This window comes from Sturnira hondurensis, unplaced genomic scaffold (assembly GCF_014824575.4).
Source record: "Sturnira hondurensis isolate 20B ecotype Veracruz unplaced genomic scaffold, ASM1482457v3 Scaffold0000780, whole genome shotgun sequence".
Classification (NCBI taxonomy): domain Eukaryota; kingdom Metazoa; phylum Chordata; class Mammalia; order Chiroptera; family Phyllostomidae; genus Sturnira; species Sturnira hondurensis.
Window position 1 is genome coordinate 16,723,574 of NW_028073411.1, and position 18,908 is coordinate 16,742,481.

Below are 18,908 nucleotides of genomic sequence, written 5' to 3' on the forward strand. Positions count from 1 at the left end.
GGGCAGGGCAAAGTCATGGCCATCATCTGTCCCCAGTGCCTTCCTGCTCTGTGCCTCAGTTTCCACTTCTCCAACATGGGTCAATAACAGGACGGCCGTCACAGATTGCTGGGAAGGCGAACTGCGCCGCCGTTTGGGGCCGTCAGAGTGGCCCCGGCGCAGCGCCCAGTGCCCAGCTCAGCTGTGGGGGCATCGGGGGGCCTTGAGGGTTTGCTTGGCTTTGGCAACCAAGTACACAGAAACGTGTTCCCCCCCCCCCATCGTGGAGGCTGAGTCCCAGATCACGGGGAGGGGCGTGGGGCGCAGGCCGGTTCCTCCTGAGGCCTCTCTCCGGGGTCACAGGCGGCCACCTTCTCCCCGTGTCCTCACAGCGTTGTCCCTCTGTGTGCGTCTGTGCCCTAGTCTTCTTGGCAGGGCACCATCCAAACTGGATCAGGTCCCGCACCAGGGAGCTTGTTCTACCTCAGTCACCTCTTCAAAGACCCGCTCTCCAGTGGCAGTTAGATTTCCGGGGCTGGGGTTTGGGACTTAAATAGGTGGGTTCCCGGGGCTGGGGGGGCCCAGTGCAGCCCACCGCTGGTGCTCGCTGGCGTTTGTGGGTGAATGGGTGGAGCTACGCAAACTCGAGGCCCCTCTTCTGTCCCGGGAATCTCTTCTGCGCTGAAGAGCTGGCCTCTGCTTTATATTCAGGGCCGGTTTGAACCTGCCTTCTGAGCATCTTCCACAGCTGCCCACCAGGGAGGGAGAGTTGGGGGGGGAGGGACTTCCTTTGTGGGGAGGAACTTTGGTGAGTGGCAGCGGCGGCAGAGCCGGGCGATGGGGAGCGTTTCTTCCCCAGGGAGCGTTGTTTCCCTGTCTGAGGTCAGTCAGACAGAGAAAGGCAGGTACCGTGTTGTCTCCCGTATATGTGAACTCTAAAAAAACAAACAAAAATGAAACAAGCTCACCGACCCAGAGGATGGGGGGGTGGCTGCCTGGGGTGGGGTAGGGGGGAGGGGGAGGGGCCCCAGGCAGCACATCTGGCTGTGAACAGGGTTCGTCGTCCAGGGGATGTTGCGTGCAGTAGGGCAGCAACAGTCAATGTGTGAGAGCCGCCGGGAGGGCGGGCCTTCCCACTTCTCATCGTGAGAAGAACATCCTGTCACTGTGCTAGGTGAGGGGCGTTATCCATGGGAGCACACTACCAAGGTCACCTGCGTGTCCAGGAGGGGTGCAGGCACGGGTGAGGTTGGCCAGGTTGCACTCCCGGGCCCCACCCAGCCCGAGCCAGCTGGACCGTGGTCTCTGGGGCCATCCCCCAGCCTTGCGGGCATGAGCGGGGTCTCATCACTCTGACCCCTGCTGTCCTGTGGCAGCCGGACGTAGCCTGGGTACGACAGGCACCGCACCGGACACAGCCGTCTCTGGGCCCAAAGCCCAAGGCAAAGCCACAGCAGGAGCTCAGGGAGGGGACACCAGCGTGACACCTGGGGAGCCTTTGCCGCCAGGAGGGAAGAGAGTGGGGCTGGCTGAGCCCGGAGGGGCCCTGCTCTCTGGGAGGCGCTTCAGGTCTGGGGAGATTTGGGCCGCACGGGGCCCACCTGGGTGACGTGGGCAGACCCTCCTGCTCGAGTGTCACTGCAGTGTGTGTCAGTTGCATGGAAATCCTGGCTCCCTGGCCTCACGGTGTCAGTGGCCTCACTGCGAGGCCTGGTCCTCAGCAGGTGTGTGACTGTGATGGCTTCCACAGCGCCCTCTGCTGCCCAGCGCAGCCTTCTCCAGGGGCGGAGTGGGGGGGCGGTAGCGGGGGTGGCGATGAGCCCGGGGAGGCGGCCGCTCCCCGGCCCCTACTTCGTGTAGCGTGTACAAGGTGCTGGCGATCGTGGGGCAGCTGGGTAACCACTGCCTGTAAGGGGCGCGCACTGTGTGCTGGGCATGCTCCCATCCGGTCAGTCCCGTGGTCTGTATCCCCCTCGAACAGGTGGGGAGACCGAGTCCCCGACAGCGCACAACCCGGGGGCTGCAGCAGAGCACTGTGCTGGGAGCCTTTCCGAGTGAACGACGGGGGCGTGCACGAGGCTCTGAGCAGCCAGGTCCCAATGAGTGCGCAGGGCCCTGCAGCCTGTTCATGAAGAGGCAGCCGGCTCCGAGGTCAGAGACCCGGTGGTTTATTTGGCTTCCCTGGGAGGTCAACTTGTGTTCTGAAAAGGGGGCTTTCAAAGGAGACACCGGTGCATAGTAGGTGCTTAATAAGTGTTTCCTTCCTGGCGTGGAGGTGTGAGTGTGCCCGTTGGATCTCTGGGGACAGACACCTGGCTTGCTGGCCTCGGGGACAGATGCCCCAGACCGGAGAGGCCTCCTCGCTGTCCATTCTCCGTGACCTGTGGAAACAACAGGTGCTGGAGGCCGGCGAAGCGATTCGTTGTTTACTTTGGGGGAAACCAGGTCAGTGATTTGTGCTTATTAACTCTGGACACGGCAGGCAGGCGGGTCTGGGGAGTGCAGCGTGGCGCATGCAGATGGCCCCGATTAACTGTTCAGCAGGAGCCCTGCCCCGCCCAGACACGGGCGGGCACCAGACTGGCACAGACTGGTCTCCCAGCTGTCACCTGGGGAGCCTAGACGTGGCGGCAGGGACTGTGATGTGGGGATCTGGTGATTCCAAGAGGCAACCCTGAGCGCCACGCTGGCGGGCTGTGGGTTGCAGGTCAAGAAGTGGAGAAAGTATCTTATTTTGTTTGGGGTTTTTTTTTGCATTTTGGCACCAACTGTGAACCACGGTGTTAATTAATTCAGTCACTCACTGAAGAAGCATGCGTGGGGCTTCTGCTCGGGGTCAGACGTGAGCCAAGAGCTGGAGAAGCCACAGTAAACGGCCCCCGGCCCTGCCATCCAGAACTGCCCCGTTTACAGGAACAGCAGGGACCCAGACAGCTGCGCTCTCCTGGGATAGCGTGGCACTGGGGTCCGGCCTGCACCACCCATGGGTGCACTGCGCCAGCTGGCCAGTCAGAGGGGCTCACTGGGGAGGGGGCAGGGGGGTCCTCTGTGCAGGGCATTGAGGGGTGACTACAAATTTGCTGGGGGCGGTGCTGTAGGAGAGAGTGCAGCCCAAGCTCAGGGTGCCCTGAGGGACCGTGGTCTGTCTGTTCAGGGAAGTGCGTGCAGAGGAGGGCCAAGGTAGGCCCTGTCATCCAGGGAGATCAGTCATATCGTGATTGGATAGCTGCGGTGGGTGTCTGTGCCCATCGCTGGTGGTGAGGGGCAGGCCTGGGGGCCCCAAGAAGCAGTGTATGGGCCCATCTGTGTGGCAATTAATGGAAAATGAAGAACAGGATGAAAGCCCGCCTGCATCGACTCCATAACTGGGCATTTGAACATGCGTGTGCGCATGCCCTGGGGGCCGGACCACTGGAATGGGAGAGCCCCCAGTCTGCAAGCCCTCAGGGCCCCCTGCACCCACCCGGCTCCCCGCACTTGGGGCTGAGGTCCACTCCAGGCCTTGCCCAGGTGCCTGTTGGCCTGGCTGAGTTATGTCACCTCTCTGTGTAACAGGAAAGCCAAAGGTCCCCCCACAGGGCTCTGTGAAGGTCAGGTGAGGCTGCTTACTAGTGTTTCCAGGGCACAAGGGGACCTGTGGTGACACTGGGGAAGAGAGTGCCGGGGGAGTTGACACTGGGAGGTCTGCTGGACATCCGAGGACCTGGGTCAGGGCTGCTGGTGTCGGAGGCCCCTCCGCTCAGGGGACACGGCTCCTGCGTTCAGCCCTGCAGAGCCCCGGCGGTCTCCTCCGTGGTTGCGGTCCTCCGTGGTCGGGGTCCCCCCCATGCTCAGCTTGCACACCTCTCCTCTTTCAGCGCACAGAGTCAGAATGCTTCTTTACCCCGTGAAATGTGTGGGATTCCACTTCCTCTGTCAGTGTGGAACCTGGGGCCCTGTGGTGGGGCCGGCAGTGACGAGACACCCCACACCGACCAGGGGTCCAGGGCGAGGCTGTCCCGGGGCCGGCATGTCCTCATTTCCGCTGACTTTGACGTTCGATGTGACGCCGCTGCTGTCCAGGGGGCTGCGCTGCAGACACTCACTCGCCTCCTTGTTTAAAGTTTGCTTTTTGCCTTGGTAAGAATACAGAGTCAGCGTAGAAAGTGTTGAGGAGAAAAAGACTCACACGTACTCCCCTTCGCTCCTGACTGGGAGCCATTAGGCTTCACTCCTGACTTAGGCATCATCAAGACCAAGTTCACGGAGTGACACCAGTAAATGGCCCTGATTTTCAGGCACACGGGGCCACGATTGGACGCCTGTGTGCTCTGCTGCCCCCCGAGGTCCAGCCTCCACCTGTCACCGTGTACCTGACCCCTCTTCGCACTTCGCCCACCCCACCCGACCCCTTTGGTAGCCTCCTACTGTCTGTGTGTATGAATTTGTTGCTGTTTATGTCGTTAGTTTGTTACTTTTTGTTTTAGATTCTGCCCAGGAGTGAAGTCGTGCCTCGTTTGTCTATTTTCGTCTGACTTACTTCACTTAGCATGATGCCCTCAGGGTCCATCGTGTCGTGGCCAGTGGCCACGCTTTGCCTTTGTGTGGCTGAGCCTCGGTCGTGTGTACACACCCCATGTGTTTTGCGCCTCGCCCCTCCGGGGGCACGTAGCCTGTTTCCCTGCCTCGGCCGTTGTGAGTGATGCTGACGGCTGTCCGTTCCTCAGTGGGGCTAATGCGCCATCTCTGCAGACAGAAACAGAAAATGAGCCAGACAGGAAGCATTACTCATTGGTGCCTTTTCTGAGCACCGGACACGGTGGTCACAGGGCCACTTCACAGGGGTCCCCAGAGGAAGGTCTCTGTTACTCCCGTCTGCAGAGGAGGAGCCTGAGGCTAGGCGCAGCAGCCTGGGGCAGGGCCAGCTGGGTCCCAGGCGGAGGCTGCGGGGCCCCAGCCTGATGGAGATGTCTGACCGGGGCCCCATGTCTCCCAGCTGGAAACATCACTTGCAGGAGCGGGTGCCTTCCTTGACATTTTCCAGGCAAGGGGACACACAGTCCCCTTAGGGCGGTTAACTGCTCCAACCAACAGCCCCACACCCTGAGGCGTCTGCTGGCCCTGTCACACCTGTCACAGTCTGATGCGACCCGTGGGGTGGGTGGGGCCTCAGGCTCTACTCCCTTCAGTCACTCCTGGGTCTGGGCTCCTTCCGTCTCGTGGCTCTGCCCTCCTCTAGGTCCTCCAGGCCCTGGGCGGAGGGGGGAGGGAAGGGTTGCACTTAGTGGGGGTCTCTATGGGCCAGACTGGAGTGGCACACATTCCTGCTGCCCCCTCTCTTGGCCAGGACCCAGTCACATGGGCACTCCTCACGCCAAGGAGGCTGGGAAATGTAGTGCCTCCGAGTGCAGGGCTGGGGTGGGGATGGGGGCAGTTTAGGGAAGTTGTGTCCTTTCTGGCACAACCACCTACCTATTCCCACCTGTTTCTGCATGTGGACTCACGTCTGTAAACCGGGGCTGCTGGGGGACCATGGGTTGGAGGAGGTGAGTGTGGAGGCCCAGGTCCTTCCCTCAGGGGACTGTCAGCTCAGACTGGGGGAGAGCCCATGAGGCCTCAAGTGGGGCGTGGGGAGGGCGGTTCATGGCCTGGTTAGGAGGCAGAGCCTGTGGGCGGTGCTGGGGTGTGCCTCCAGGCAGACCCCAGACTTCCAGCCGGGCCGTCCCTGAGACGTGTTCTTGCGCATGAGCTGTGGGTCCTGGGAGACAGGGGCTCCTGGGAGGGCCCAAGACCTTGGTGGAGCCGGGGCTGGGCCTCTTTGCCATGTGCCTGGACCGGGCTCTGATGGAGAGGGCTCTGAACGGTGTGGTGGTGGGGGGGTGGTGCTCACTGAGCCCTTCCCTTCAAGGCCTGTGGGGCTCGGTGATTCCAAGCCAGCAGCCTGCACGAGGGGCCCAGTGTCTGGAGGGATAATGTGGAGGCGTGGCTTTGTTTCGCCCCAGCATCTGAAGTCCTGTCCCCACCCAGCCCGGCTCCTTTCCAGGTGTGTGCTCGGTGGCTGGCTACTCTCTGGGCCACTGCAGGTCACACACAGTCCCCCAGGTGTCCCCGGGCAATCTGGGTGATTGATGAGGCTTGCGTCCTGCCGGTAGAAGCTGCCAGACATTGCCCAGTGACCTGTCACCTTTGTCCACGTGGACTCTTGCCAGGCGTGGCAGCAAAGGGCTGGGATTTCCCCCGGGGCCCCTTCTAGATGCTGTGTTCTTTCTTCCAGGCCCCTGAGAGTGAGGGTCCACAGTGGGCACTTGGGTTGGCCTCCGGGTGGGGCAGTCACCAGGTCTCATTGTTGTCATGGCTCTCATGTCATTTTGGTCCTCTGGGTCAGGTGACAGTTCTCATTGAGAAGCCCAATGCCACTAGCTCCTGAGTGGTGGTAGGTGGGGACGTTCCCTGTGGGTCCAGAGTCACCCCCTCTTCACTGTGCCGTGTTGGGCTCTGGACGGGAACTCCTGTGGGCCCCTGGGCTCCAGTCCCAGGGCCGATCCTTCAGGGGAGGTGCCGCCCTCTTGCAGCCCCTGGTGTCCCACTCCCAAAACCAGGGGTACCGACCTGGCTGCCATGGTCCTGGAGTCCTTCCCAGCACGGGGTCTTCCCTGGGCGACTTCTCACCACTCTGGGGTCCATTCTGCTACTGGCACCCTGCATGTGACAGGCCGTGGCCCGCCCAGCGCTGGGGATGGCCGCAGTGTTGACTGGGCGCGGGCTCCCCCAGAGGGCTGGCCCTGCCCTCCTGGCCTCAGAAGCAGGGTCGGTGTCCCTCTGCCCTGAGAAGCCCACCCAGGAAGACATAGCCGTGGCCCTCACCCCACCTTTACCTCCCCTGCCTGTGACCGTCTCAGCTGTCTCTCGCAGGGCACGACTCTCCGTCCCCAGAAAACCCTGCCTCCCTCTTCTGAGCAGTCCCTGTCTCTGGCTCTTCCCTACTCGCAGACCGCATGCTCCTGTGCGCAGCCCAGGTCCAGGTGGGACTCTACCCCCTCCAGCTTTGGAGCGGTGACTGTCGGCGTGGCCGTGGGTCGCAGCCTTGCTTGTGGTGACCGAGCCCTCTGACCGTGTCTTTCTGGCTGCACTGCCCCACAGCACCCCACACCAGCAGGTGGCTGCCGCTGTGCTGCTTCCGTCTCCCTCATCCCGCACCTCCCCCAGCTCGTGTCCCCAGGACCAGCCGGGGTCTGGGGTGCAGCAGGTGCTCAACCACATTTTTGGGAGCCCCAAAAAGGTGTTTGCATAAGCCTCGAGGGCTGGGGCTACCCTGCACCCACGTGAGAGCCAGAGTGACCTCGCAGCCTGGATGCTGGGAGGGGGGCCCTTTGCGTGCGTCGACGCAGGGGGTGAAGGAAGGGATGGATGCTCCTGTGCGCACACCGCGTGCGGGCAGGAACCTGCCTCTCTCCTCGCCCATCCTCACCACGGTCAGCTGGACCGACCTCCCCAGTCCCGCTGGTTGTATTGGACTCTGCCTCTTCCGCCTGGGCCAAGTCTCGCTGTAGCGGTGTGTGGGGGCGGCGGGACTCGACTACTGAAAGGCAGGGCTGTACCCGGGCATTCGGGGGGTCGGGTGCACCATGCCCTACCTCCCCCTTCCTGTGACCGGATCTGGTGTCAGGCGGACCAGCACTTGAATCCCAGCTTCACCGCCTTGTGGGCGTGTGACTCTGCACCGTGATGGGTTCGTTTGTAAAGTAGGGAAAGTCAACAGCAGTGTCCTGGGGACCGGTTGTAAGGGCAGACGTGGGCAACGGAGTTTGACGGTGGGTGGTGGACGTGGCGGTGATGGTGGTGGTGGTGGTGGTGGTGGTGGTGGTGGTGGTGGTGATGGTGGTGGTGGTGGTGATGGTGGTGGTGATGGTGGCGGTGGTGGTGGTGGTGGTGGTGGTGGTGGTAGTGATGGTGGTGATGGTGGCGGTGGTGGTGGTGGTGGTGGTGGTGGTGATGGTGGTGGTGGTGGTGGTGGTGGTGGTGATGGTGGTGGTGATGGTGATGAGGTGACAATAATGAAGAGCGTCGCAGAGGCCATGGCAAGGGACTGAAAACAGGAAGAGAGAGACAGGTCATGTGGTCAAGCTCATGGACCAGGACCGCTTCTCCAGGAACCTCAGGGCTCTGAGAGCCCACAGGCCTTGATGCGGCCCCTGCTCTGAGCTGCCTCATTTCCCTCCCTCAGCCCCGGGTGGCCCGAGAGCAGGAGGTGATGTGTCATGGCCTCCGGGGTCCTGTTTACCCACACACACCCCGCTCTCCAACAGCCAGTCGGCTCTGGTGGGGAGGCCCGCGGACCTCGCCACCCTCTGCCAGGGCCCTGCACTGCCCTGGCTCTCGACTCTCAGCCTTGCCTGCCCGCCTTCCCCGGGGCCTGAGAGCTCCTCCACATGCCCTCCTCCACATGCCCTCCTCCCGCGCCTGGAAATGGCCGCTCGCCTCTGACCTGCTGTGGGGCTCCCGACTCGGCTCCTGGCTGGGGGGTCATGGCCACACTTCTGCCTGGTGGTGGTGGGCCCAGGAGGCAGGCTGCCTGCTTGGGCCTGTTGCTAATGCGTGTGATGGCTTCTGCTCCCTGGGAGGGCTCCTGGGTGGGCGCCACCGAGCAGCAGCCGCAGCAGCTCAGCACCCACAGCAAACCGAGACGCGAGGAGGCTGCCCTGGCTGAGCACACGAGTGAGGAGCCCACTGCCTGTGGCTTCAGGCACCAGGCCTCGCGGCCAGCCCTCGGCCATTGGGCAGGGCTGCGCCCTTCCAGGAATCGAACATGACCGCGAACCCAGCATACTTGAGCCGACAGACACAGAAATGAGAGACGTGGGCATGGCAGTCACAAAAGGGCATGGTGGCCACAGCAGGTGTGGGAGCCGCGGGGCCACGCCGAGCTGCCAAGCGGCAGCGTCCTCAGCTGCCTTTCGGGTGTCCTGCCTGCCGAGCCCGTGTGAGCGGAGGGGCCCAGAGTGCCGGCTTCTGCCCCACACCCAGCTGGGTGCTCCTTGCCAGCTCTCCGGTGTTCTCTAGGCCTCAGTTTCCTCATCCATTAAACGGGAACAGCGGTCCTCACCTAGAGTGTTGTTTGGAGGTCAAGTATTCTTCCCAGCACAGACCCCCTGAGTGCAGATCCCCTCTCGACTCCCCAAGACCCCAAACCTGGGTGTTCACTGCTCATCTCAGACCCGAGGAGCGGCCCCGGGGCCCATGGGCTCACAGCATTGCACGGCTCACGGCATCGTGTGGCTCACGGGGAGGCTGTGGGCGTCAGCCACTGGGTGGTGCGGACGGGGAAACCGAGGCTCGGGAAAGGGGGCGTGGCCTCTCATCTCTGTCACCCTGATGCATGGGCCCGGGTTCTTGCACAGATGGGAGGCCTTTGCACTTTGTGCTTGGCTCCTTATCATGTCTGAGCTTCATGACGGCCCTTGAAGGAGTTCCAGACTGACAGACGCTCCCTTGCATTTGGGGGATCGTGGGTCGGGGGTCAGGGGGGACTGAGACCCAGAGAACACGGGCGCTTTGCCCAGGTCACCCAGAACATCAGGACATCCCCGGAGTTTGGAACTCAGATATTCGACTGTAAGATGACGGTCGTAGCAGCCGGCATATGACAGACCCTCGGTAGCTGTTGGCATGTAACCAGGCCTCAGTCACTGTGGCTTTCCTTCCCGTCCTCTGGCATGTTGGACAAGGGCTGCCATCACCACCAGCACCACGGTTCACCACCACCACCATTATCATCACCATTATCACCATCACCATCATTATAATCACCACCACCATCACCACCGTCTCAGCATGGCAGCCTCCGTGTGTTGAGCGCTCGCCCCGTGCTACTTCTTTCATGGGACCCTGCCGTTCAGCCCCCGCAGAGAAGCCCTCTGAAGCAGGTTCCTGTGTTCTCTCTGTTCCACAGACGAGGACGTGGAGATGCAGAGAGGCTGAGGGCCCTGCGAGGGCCACACGGCCGGCTGGGGGTGGGGCCGGGGCCTGAGTCTGGACCACGCCCACACAGGTTATCTGCTCAGATTCTTTACTCATGAGTCCGTTCACTCGTTCCCTGGCCATCTTGAGAGTCCTGGAGTCTAAGTGGGTGGCGGTGGGTGGGCGGGAGGGGGTTGCGTGTGGCCTGGCGGGGGCAGTGAGCAAACTGACGGGATGCCTGCACCTCGGAGCGCGGCGCACGGCGCACGGCGCATGGCTGCGATAACCGCACCTGGGCCCAGACCAGAGAAGGGCCAGCGCCTGAATCAGTGAGGGGTCAGTCACTAGGGAAGGGCACCTGGCGGAGGCTGACCTCAAGCTGACCTTGAAAGCAGGGGAGGATGGGACTTCCTGCAGGAGAGGGGAGCATGGGCCAGCAAAGGGGGTTGGGCACGTGCCTCTGTAGCTCAGGGCTCTGCAGTCTTCTGGGCACCTCATTGGTTGTCCCACGATGCCACCTGCAACAGGACTCAGAAGCTCCTGGAGGGTGGCCCTGTGTCTGCTCTTCTCCTGTGGCCTTGGTACCTGCCTGGGCCTGGCGAAGCCAAGTGTCAGGAAGGGAGAGGACCAAGTCCTGGGCGCAGAGGGGGACACCCAGACTTGGGGACCAGGAGGCACAGGTCAGCTCCAAAGTTCAGCAGAGGAGAGTGGACGGGGGAGGGCACTTGGAACTTCCTTGAGGGTGTTCCCAAAGGTCTTTCCGGTACCTTGTGAGGTCCGTTGCACTAAGGGAGGGAGGCGACGGAAGCCACGGGGCCCACTTGGTGCCTGCCTCTGGCATCACCACGCAGCCCTTCATCCTCACGTCACAAAGCCCTCCCCCCTGGTGCTCCCATGAGGTGCCTGAAGCCCAGAGAAGTGAGATGCCTGCCTGGCTGTCTGGGGAGGGGAGCAGGGATCAGCCCCTGGGGCTGCTTCTGGGGCCCACGCCCTTTTCACCACACTCCGTGGCCTCCCAGAACTTTCTGGAAAGCAGCACCCCTCCTTGCCCCCACCCCACTCAGGGCAGTGAGTCAGGGGCACTCTGCATGGAGGCTGTGAAGTCAGCAACTTCATTTTGCTTGTCAGGAAAGCTGATGAGAGAAAATGTATTTTCAAGCAGTTCGTTTTCTTATAAACCAGAAAAATAAAGGGGAAGACCAGGCTGCAAAGAGGAGGACGTTTAGACATTTTCTAAATTTATAACCAGGATTCATTATTCATGGGCCGCATTTGAAAAGGCCAGAGCCACAGAGAGGAGCTGGGCGTGAGTGGGAAGGCGGGGGCTGGAGGGGGGTGGGAGCTAGAGGAAGGGAGGGGGCGTGCTGATGGGGTGGGGGTGGGGCAGAGCCAGGGGCCGTGGCTGCCCAGCCCTGGCTGTGAACATGCTCAGCTCATCGCAGGCACCAGCCGCCCCGCTGAGCAAGGCTGGGCTCCGTGTCCCAGGGACTGGAGTCTGCTCAGCGGTCTGGTTTGTTCAGCCACCTGCACGTAGCGGGAGGGCCCAGTGAACGGCCCCTACCCGGCCCTGCCGCCCAAGGGGGACTTCTCCTCGGAGGGGAGGAGGAGGCTGCAGTCAGGGAGGGCTCATGGGGCTGATGGTTCTGAGCGTGGCTGTGGCCTCTGTTCTCAGGGCCATTGCTCCCGTGTGTGCAAAGGGGAGCTATCAGAAAGCGGAGGTGGGAAGTCACGCGTGCACCCACAGGCTGCAACCGGTCATCAGAAGGAGCCGCCGCGGACCCGGTCATCCGGTTGTGGTCCAAGGACAGGCAGCCTCTGTTGTCATTCTGTTGTCCCGGCCCCAGAGACCTCGCCCTTCCCGTGACTCCCACTGACAGGCCCGTCTCCCGCTGGCCTGTGACAGGGAGTGTGAGGTGGTTCAGAGAGCGGAGGTGACTTGCTTCGGGCCGCATGGCCGGAGGAGCTGAAGCTGGAATTTAAAGCCGGATCTCGTGGCTCTGTCTGCCTCCCAGTAGGGACCTGGTGCTCAGGAAGGGCCGTGCAGGGAGGCCCCTCTCTCGGAACACTCCCTTCTTCGCTCCTCCTCTTTTAATTTGCCACGACTCACATAGCCCCAGCGTATCTTCTCTTCCCCCCTTGACGGTGAATTTGAGGGGTAGGCAGTACCCGAGGTGCTTCCAGTCTGCAAATGCTGTGCTCATTGGGCTCATGAGTGTGGACATGACATTTGAAGAGGGTGTGCAGATGTCCTGGGAAGCGGGTTGATCGGTTTGCCCAGATTGAAACTGACGTGGACGCAAAGGCCTTTCATGCCTGTGGGGTCGCAGGACCCCGCCGAGGTGCGGCAGTGTGGGGGTGCCGGGCAGACGGAGGCCCCGGCTCCCGAGGCAGGATGGCCGCCCCCGCCGCCCCAGCTGTCCCCACTCTCACTGCAGGCCCCCTGCTGGCTTCCCCGGGGATGTCCCCGCCCTGACACTCGGCCATCCCGTGGGCCAGCAGGGCTGGGTGGAAACCTGAGGTGCCCTAGAATGTGCAGCATTTTCCTGGCAGCATGCCCAGGAATGCAGGCCGGGTGTGGCGTCCCTCCTCGGGGCCTCTGCACGTGCCGTTCTCCTTCCTGGCTCCCCGCGGGGACTGAGCCCTGATGCGTTCCAGTGTCTGTTCACATGTCACCTCATTTGGGAGAGCCACTCTGCCGGACCCAGCACCGCCCCCCACAACTCTCTGCTCCTTGTTCTTTTATTTCTAGTCCGTAGCACTACACGGCATCATCCGTTTGTCCTGTTTAGTTATTGTCTGGCTGCCCTGGGACCTGGCGTCCGGGTACCCAGCCGGGGGGGCGAGGCCGGAACCAGGCCTCCGCTTTCCCTGTGGCCACCCGTTGTCCCTGGGTCTCGGTCTCATGGGACGTCTGCCCTCGGGGTGGTCCGAGGAGAAAGGGGCTGGGGGCAGGGACAGGGAACGAATGGAGGAGAGAATGGGTCACATAGAAAATCAGAGACACGTGGAGAGAGACAGACGGACAGACCGAGAGAGACCGGGACAGAGCTGCCCTCGAGCAGAAACCCTCCGCAGTGGATGGATGCCCCGGTGGGGACACGCAGAGGGCGGCTCTGGGCAGAGGTCCCTGCAGAGGTGGGTCTGCGCCGCCCCCGGTGAAGGGCGAGGTGCTCAGGGCGGGGGCGGGGTAGGCGGTGGGACAGGTGTGAGCAGGGCGGGGCAGAGGCTGGGGGGCCACGTCTTTGAGCTGCTGGGACATGGGGCCCCTCTCTCTGTACTCCGTCTCGAATTCCTGCCAGCTGTCCTGCCGCACCCCGGGGAGCTCAGACGAGTTCGGCCTGCCTGGCCCTGTTCCAGGGAAGGACCTGTCCTCAGGGAAGAATCTCATTGGGGAAGAAAACAGAGAACTGCCTTTGCCCCGGCCCAAGTCCCAGGCGCCCTCCTTCGGCAGCGGGTCCTTGCGCGGCAGCGCCCTCTGCTGACATGGGCGCCCTCCTGCGTGGGCACCACCTGTTCATTCATGGCTCCCTGGGAAGGACGCCTCCAACGCCACACTGGTGTTTTCACAGCCAAGTTGAGTCACATTCTGGAACCAGCCCAGTGGCGGGCCCTGGGGTCCGGGAGGCACAGGGATGACGTAAGCAAGCATTAGAGGGGGTGACTTTTCAGGCAGTGAGGTCACGGGCAGAGTGTCTTAAAAGCTCACATAGCCACTCAGGCACTCATCCAATGTCTCCTGTGCTCCCAGAGGTGAGCGCCTCCCCACGGTGCCTCTGTGGCCCCCACCCCCCTCCAGAACCCAGGCCCAGGCCTGACACAGAGCGGCGCCCAGCAATGTGGGTGTGGGAGCTGGGTGGTTAGATGGGAGGGGCAGAGGGGAGGGAGGAATAAGAGATGGGTGGTGGTAGATGCACGGTGGATGGGCAGATGGGCAGATGGGTGGATGGACGGATGGACGGACAGTCACAGAGGGAAGCAGATGGCAAGGGCCCCTAGGGGGGTCGGGGGTCCAACGGAAAACTAACCCAGAATACCGCAAGGCCCGGCTCACCGGTCTGTAGCACGGACCCCAGAGGGGCCTTCCCCAGGGCTCAGCCCCTCTGAGGGCATCCTGATCACCGGGTAACTACCTCCCCACACCCCCAGAGCAGGTCTGCCGCTCCCCTTCTCGGCCCAGCCAGGCCCCCGGCTCCCCATTGCAAGTGCAGGTCACACTTGCAGGTGTGGACTGAAGAGGTCTCCCCCTCCCACCGCCCGTCAGGGAGGCGACTGCTGGTGGATGTGGGGGCTGCGTGGGGTGGGGGCGAGGTTCACACGTAGTTCCCTCACCTATTACATTACCTCTCTGTGCCACGGCCCCCTTTTGAGAAATGGGGTCTGCGACTCATCCTGACCTCGCACGGGGTAGGAGGATTCAGCAAGTCCATCCATGCAAAGCTCTTAGCTCGGAAGTTGCCACATCGGGGGAGGTCAATGATGAGTTATTGCCATTATTATTCTCATCGCCGTCCCGTGTCAGAGACAAGCGAGTTGGGTCTCAGAGGTACTGGCTCCAGATCAGAAAAGGCTGTCGCCGTCCCGTGTCAGAGACAAGCGAGTTGGGTCTCAGAGGTACTGGCTCCAGATCAGAAAAGGCTGGAGGTGCCTGCCAGCCCAGACCACCCAATCCCACCCTGGGAAGGGGGTCACGAACCCTCCGTGCACAGGAGAGGCTGGTGGCTGAGGAGCCGGTGCACAAGTCTTGCAGTTTTGAAACAGAAGTCTGTAGGCTCAACACCTCAGTTATGTCATTGAATCTACCTTTGTTTTGTCCATGAATGTTTTGCCAGTGGAAAATGTCATCCAGGTGTCCCCCACCTCATGACTCAGAGCACGGCTCTGCTCTTCCCTGGGCCTGAGTCTCATTTCCTACTTAGTCTTTGCACTTGGCATAGAAACATTCCCCTCGACACTGAAAAGGAGGCCCGCCCTCCGGGTGGGCCAGCTCCTCCCTGCTCCTGTCTCCGTATGCGCTTCCTCTCTTCAAATCGGCCAGATACGCGTCTGTGCCGCCTCGCTCAGAAGCCCTGGATAGGTAACAGGGTTCCTCAGAAAACCAGTGTCAGTCTCAGCTTCCATAACCTGGCGTATAAAAGTATCACCATTTGGTGCCAGGACCTCCTAGAAATAAAGGAGGACCCTCATTTTAAAAATGCTGAGTTGTAAGAGTTCCTTGGATCCAAGAAGGCGTGTCGCACCCCGGAGGCAGACCTGAGGCTCCCCGTGGGAGTGATCGGGGTGCACCTGAGTGACGCGTGAGGCAAGTGGTGTCCTCGGAGGGTGGGGTGCCGTGCGATAAACCGGGGAAGAGTGGATTAACGGCGCACAGCCTGCTTTTCTTCCTGCTAGTCTGTGGCTGTTTTCGGTTTCCTTCTGTCGTTTCTAAATGACTCCAAGGAGAGCTGGATGGGTTGGCCTTTCAGGAAGGGAATCTGTTTATGGGTTGCTCGATTCAGGAATTTTCCTACAGAGCGATTCTAGGTCTGATCTGGCCCCACCCGCAGATGGCCTGGGTGCCAAGCCTGGCCTCTCTGGTTTGGTCCCTTCCCAGCCCCCGCCCAGGGCCCACCAGGCCTTCTTCTTTCTGCCCACTCCTGTGGAGCTCCCAGCCCACCACCTGCTTCCACAGCGAGGCAGCAGCCGGACTGGGAAGCCCTTCAGAGCCTCGACCTCCGCGTCTGTCTGTGGCGTGTCTGCTTCTGCTGTTATCGCCCTTATTTTCTGTGGGTGCCTCCTGTTTGCCTTGCACAGTCTGGGCTCTGGAGGGGGTGTTGGCCCCCACCTCGGATCTCGGCTTCAGCGGAGAATATGGCCTTGGTGCACCTCGCCCTGGGCATTGGCAGAAGGAAGTGGGGCTGGGTCAGGCCTGCTCCTGGCAATGACCCGTTCAGGAGGTGCCTGTGCGTCCTTCCCAACGACATCCAAGGCGCGTTGCTCTGTGGTCCCCGTCTCTGCGCTCATCACTGCTCAGGGTCACCAGAACCCCACCCGACCTGGGCATCAGCCCCACCAGGCCCCGCCGGCCCCATCAGACACGACTTTCCCCAGATGACCCAGAGGACACGGAGGCCCCAGCTGGCCCCTGGGCTGCTTCTCAGTGGGCCTCAGCGCGGCACCCGGAGCAGGGGTGGCCTCCACCCTGTGGCCAGGGGACTCTGGGTGAGGCGGCGCCTGCCCTCCCTGCACTGGCCCCTGCGCACAGCACTGCTGCTTGGCACGGGCTGGACGTGTGCGCGGCCTGCAGAGCGGCTCTAAAAGCAAGGCCGTCTGCTGGAGGTGGGTGAGGCCCCGTGTGCCCAGCTGAGCCACGGCAGCCCCGTCACGCGGGGAGAGTGACTAGGGACACTTACGGGACAGTGGCCTCTTTCAGCCCTGTGGGTATACACCGATTCTAAAGACCCACCGGGTAAGAGAAGAGGCCCCGCTGGGAGTTATCCCCACACCTGCCGAGGGAACGCAGCAGAAGGAGGCCCTCCACTTGCAGAGCCGGAAGCCGGCAGAGGGCGTGCAGGTCAGACCCCGCCTCGGGTGCAGGCAGAGCCCTCGGGCAGCCCCACTCGCTGCGTCTCGGTTTCCTCCTCACACAGCCGTCTTGGTTGCAGTGGGGAGCAGAGAAGGAAACTGTGAGGCTGCTGGGTGTGGTTTGTGTCTCGTGGGCCTGCTGTCTGGGGCCCGGGCCTCGGCTACTCCCTCCTCCGTTTGGAACCTGGGCCTTCATTTCCTCCTGTGCACAAGGAGCCCTTTCCCCAGGGACCTTCCAGAACCTTCCCCAGTTTCCACGGGAAAACCCACGGGGGATGGTCCTTGGCGCCCTCCGTGGGGATGGGCTACTGTGGTCAGTGTCCACCTGCTGGCGTGTCAGAGAGTGTCGCCTGCCTCTTTCCTTCAGCGTGAGCCTCGGAGGCCTGCAGGGCAGGTGGGGCTGCTGCGCCAGGGAGTCCGCTGGCCTCGCTGGGCTTGGGTCGGATTCCAGCTGCCCTCCCTGGTGGCCACCATGTCCCCTGGTCCTGTGGGCACGCGGTCAGAGTAGGGGGTCGGGTCCTGGAGGAGCGTGGGGTCCAGAGAGGGCAGTGGACGAGCACACGCCTGGCTGCGTGTAGGAGCCTCCGCCCTCTGAGCCTCCTCCAGGTCCTCTGGTCACTGAGTGGTGACCGTGGTGACACCGTCTGTCAGGGTGCCTACGGAATCAGACGGGAGGACCTGGAAACGTGCTCATGTCCAGCAGGCGCAGGCGTGACAGATGGGGCAGGAAGCAGACTGTGCACAGGCCGCCAGGGGCGGTGACGGCGGGGAGACTGGCTGGCAGTCACTGCCTCCGGGTCCCAGCTCCAGAGGGGGCCCTGCCTGCCGCTGCCCCAGGACGAGGGAGGACTCCACGGAGGGTGTCTGCGTGCACCCCCCGCGGTGCGCGGCCTGGGCTGCTCACAGTGAGGACTCGGTGCCTCTGCCCTGGAGGGCGGGTCCCTGACAGCTGTGGTCCTGTCCCCTCAGGTCCTCGGACTACGGGACGACCTACACGAAGCTCACCCTGCAGCCCGGCTTCACCACCATCGTCGACAGCTTCTTCATTTCCCCGGCCAACAAGAAGAAGGTAGGTGCCTCGCCTGCCGCCGCTCCGCACCACCGGCCCTGCTCAGGGCCCCCGGGCACCTGCTGTGACATTGGCCTCGCTGTCCAGTGGCACCCCACGCAGTTCCGCCCTCTTCCACTGTGCTGAGTTTTAGGTCACCCACAGGGCTTCCGGGGAAAGGCTCTGCGTGCTGATCCGGGACCCAGTCTTCTCCCCCCAGAGGCAGCACCCTGGGCAAAGCGGGAGACACGGGCGCCTCGAGGGAGCAGCCTGTTGTCGCCCTGGCCCGGAGCCCTGTCAGGTGGCGAGGGGCCGTCCCACGTGGTCGCGGGCTTTTCTGCCTGTTGGGTTTGCGTTTGGCTTTGAATTTTTGGTCAAGCTTTGCATTGTTTTTTTTTTTGTCTGAATGTGTCCTCCAACTTTGCCATCTGCTGGTCGTGGGAGAGGGCACTTTGTGGGCTCCTGAGGGGACCCTTTGGCAAATCCCTGACGGCCCCCTGGCCACCGGGGGACCGCACGGGAGCTGTGAGGCAGCCACATTTCACACAGAGAGTATGGGATGGGAGCCGGCCCACGGGCGCGGCAGATGCGCTGACGGTGGCTTCAAGGCCAAGTTGGTGTGGTGTGTGGCTGGGGAACCCCGGGAAGGGCATTGTGGCTGCGGCAGGCAGGCGTGCGTAGGGGTCCGGTGGTCACGCAGACGGCAGATCCGAGACTCAGCAGGGTCACGTGTGCCCGCACGTGGCAGGCCCTTCATGGGCCACGGCCCCCACTGCCCACCGGGGTGGTCCACGGGTCTCAGTGGCACTTCCCAGCGACGTCACCTTTCCGAAGCAGGCCTGCCTTTCTTCCTTTCTTTGGCTTTGACACTGTGAAAGCTCCCTAAGGCACAGGATTGGAGAGCCCTCTTTGGGGACAGAGCGGGGGCAGGTGCAGCCCCTCTGACTGTTCCCCGTGGGCCCAGCAGTGGTTCTAGGCCTGGGTGTGTCAGACAGGAGGCGGAAGCTGGTCGGGCACTGGTGTCCGGGAGAGCGGGCGGCAGCCCCCTCCTGCCTGTTGCTGGAGCAGCGGGGGGGCGGGGGGGCCTGGTCCTGATCCACCACTGGCTCTGGGACCTCGTGCCAGTTCTGGACTGACCCGCTCCAGCCCAGACCGCCCCTTGCCCCCACCTCCCTGCGTCTGGAGCCCAAGGTCACTGTGGTCACAGGAGCAGGTGGCAACTCTTTAATTAACTAACGAGGCAGCTGATGCGTTGTGGGGTTTTGTGGAGATGCTTTGGAGTGAGACGCCAGCCCCTCCACCTGAAGAGGGGGACTTGTGCTCAGGGGGCTGGGGTCAGACCCCACCGGGAGGGTGAGTCCGGGCGGCCCGGCCGAGGGCCCGG

At 62.6% G+C, this 18,908-nt stretch overlaps 1 protein-coding gene across 1 annotated transcript in view; it reads left to right on the forward strand.

The window, feature by feature from the left end:
- Window positions 1-18,908, forward strand: part of SORCS2 (sortilin related VPS10 domain containing receptor 2) — a 252,813-nt gene that overhangs the window by 147,538 nt on the left and 86,367 nt on the right. Inside the window, exon 3 of the mRNA XM_037046299.1 lies at window positions 17,446-17,545. Coding sequence (XP_036902194.1) covers window positions 17,446-17,545 — 100 coding nt within the window. The remainder of the gene's footprint in view (window positions 1-17,445; window positions 17,546-18,908) is intronic.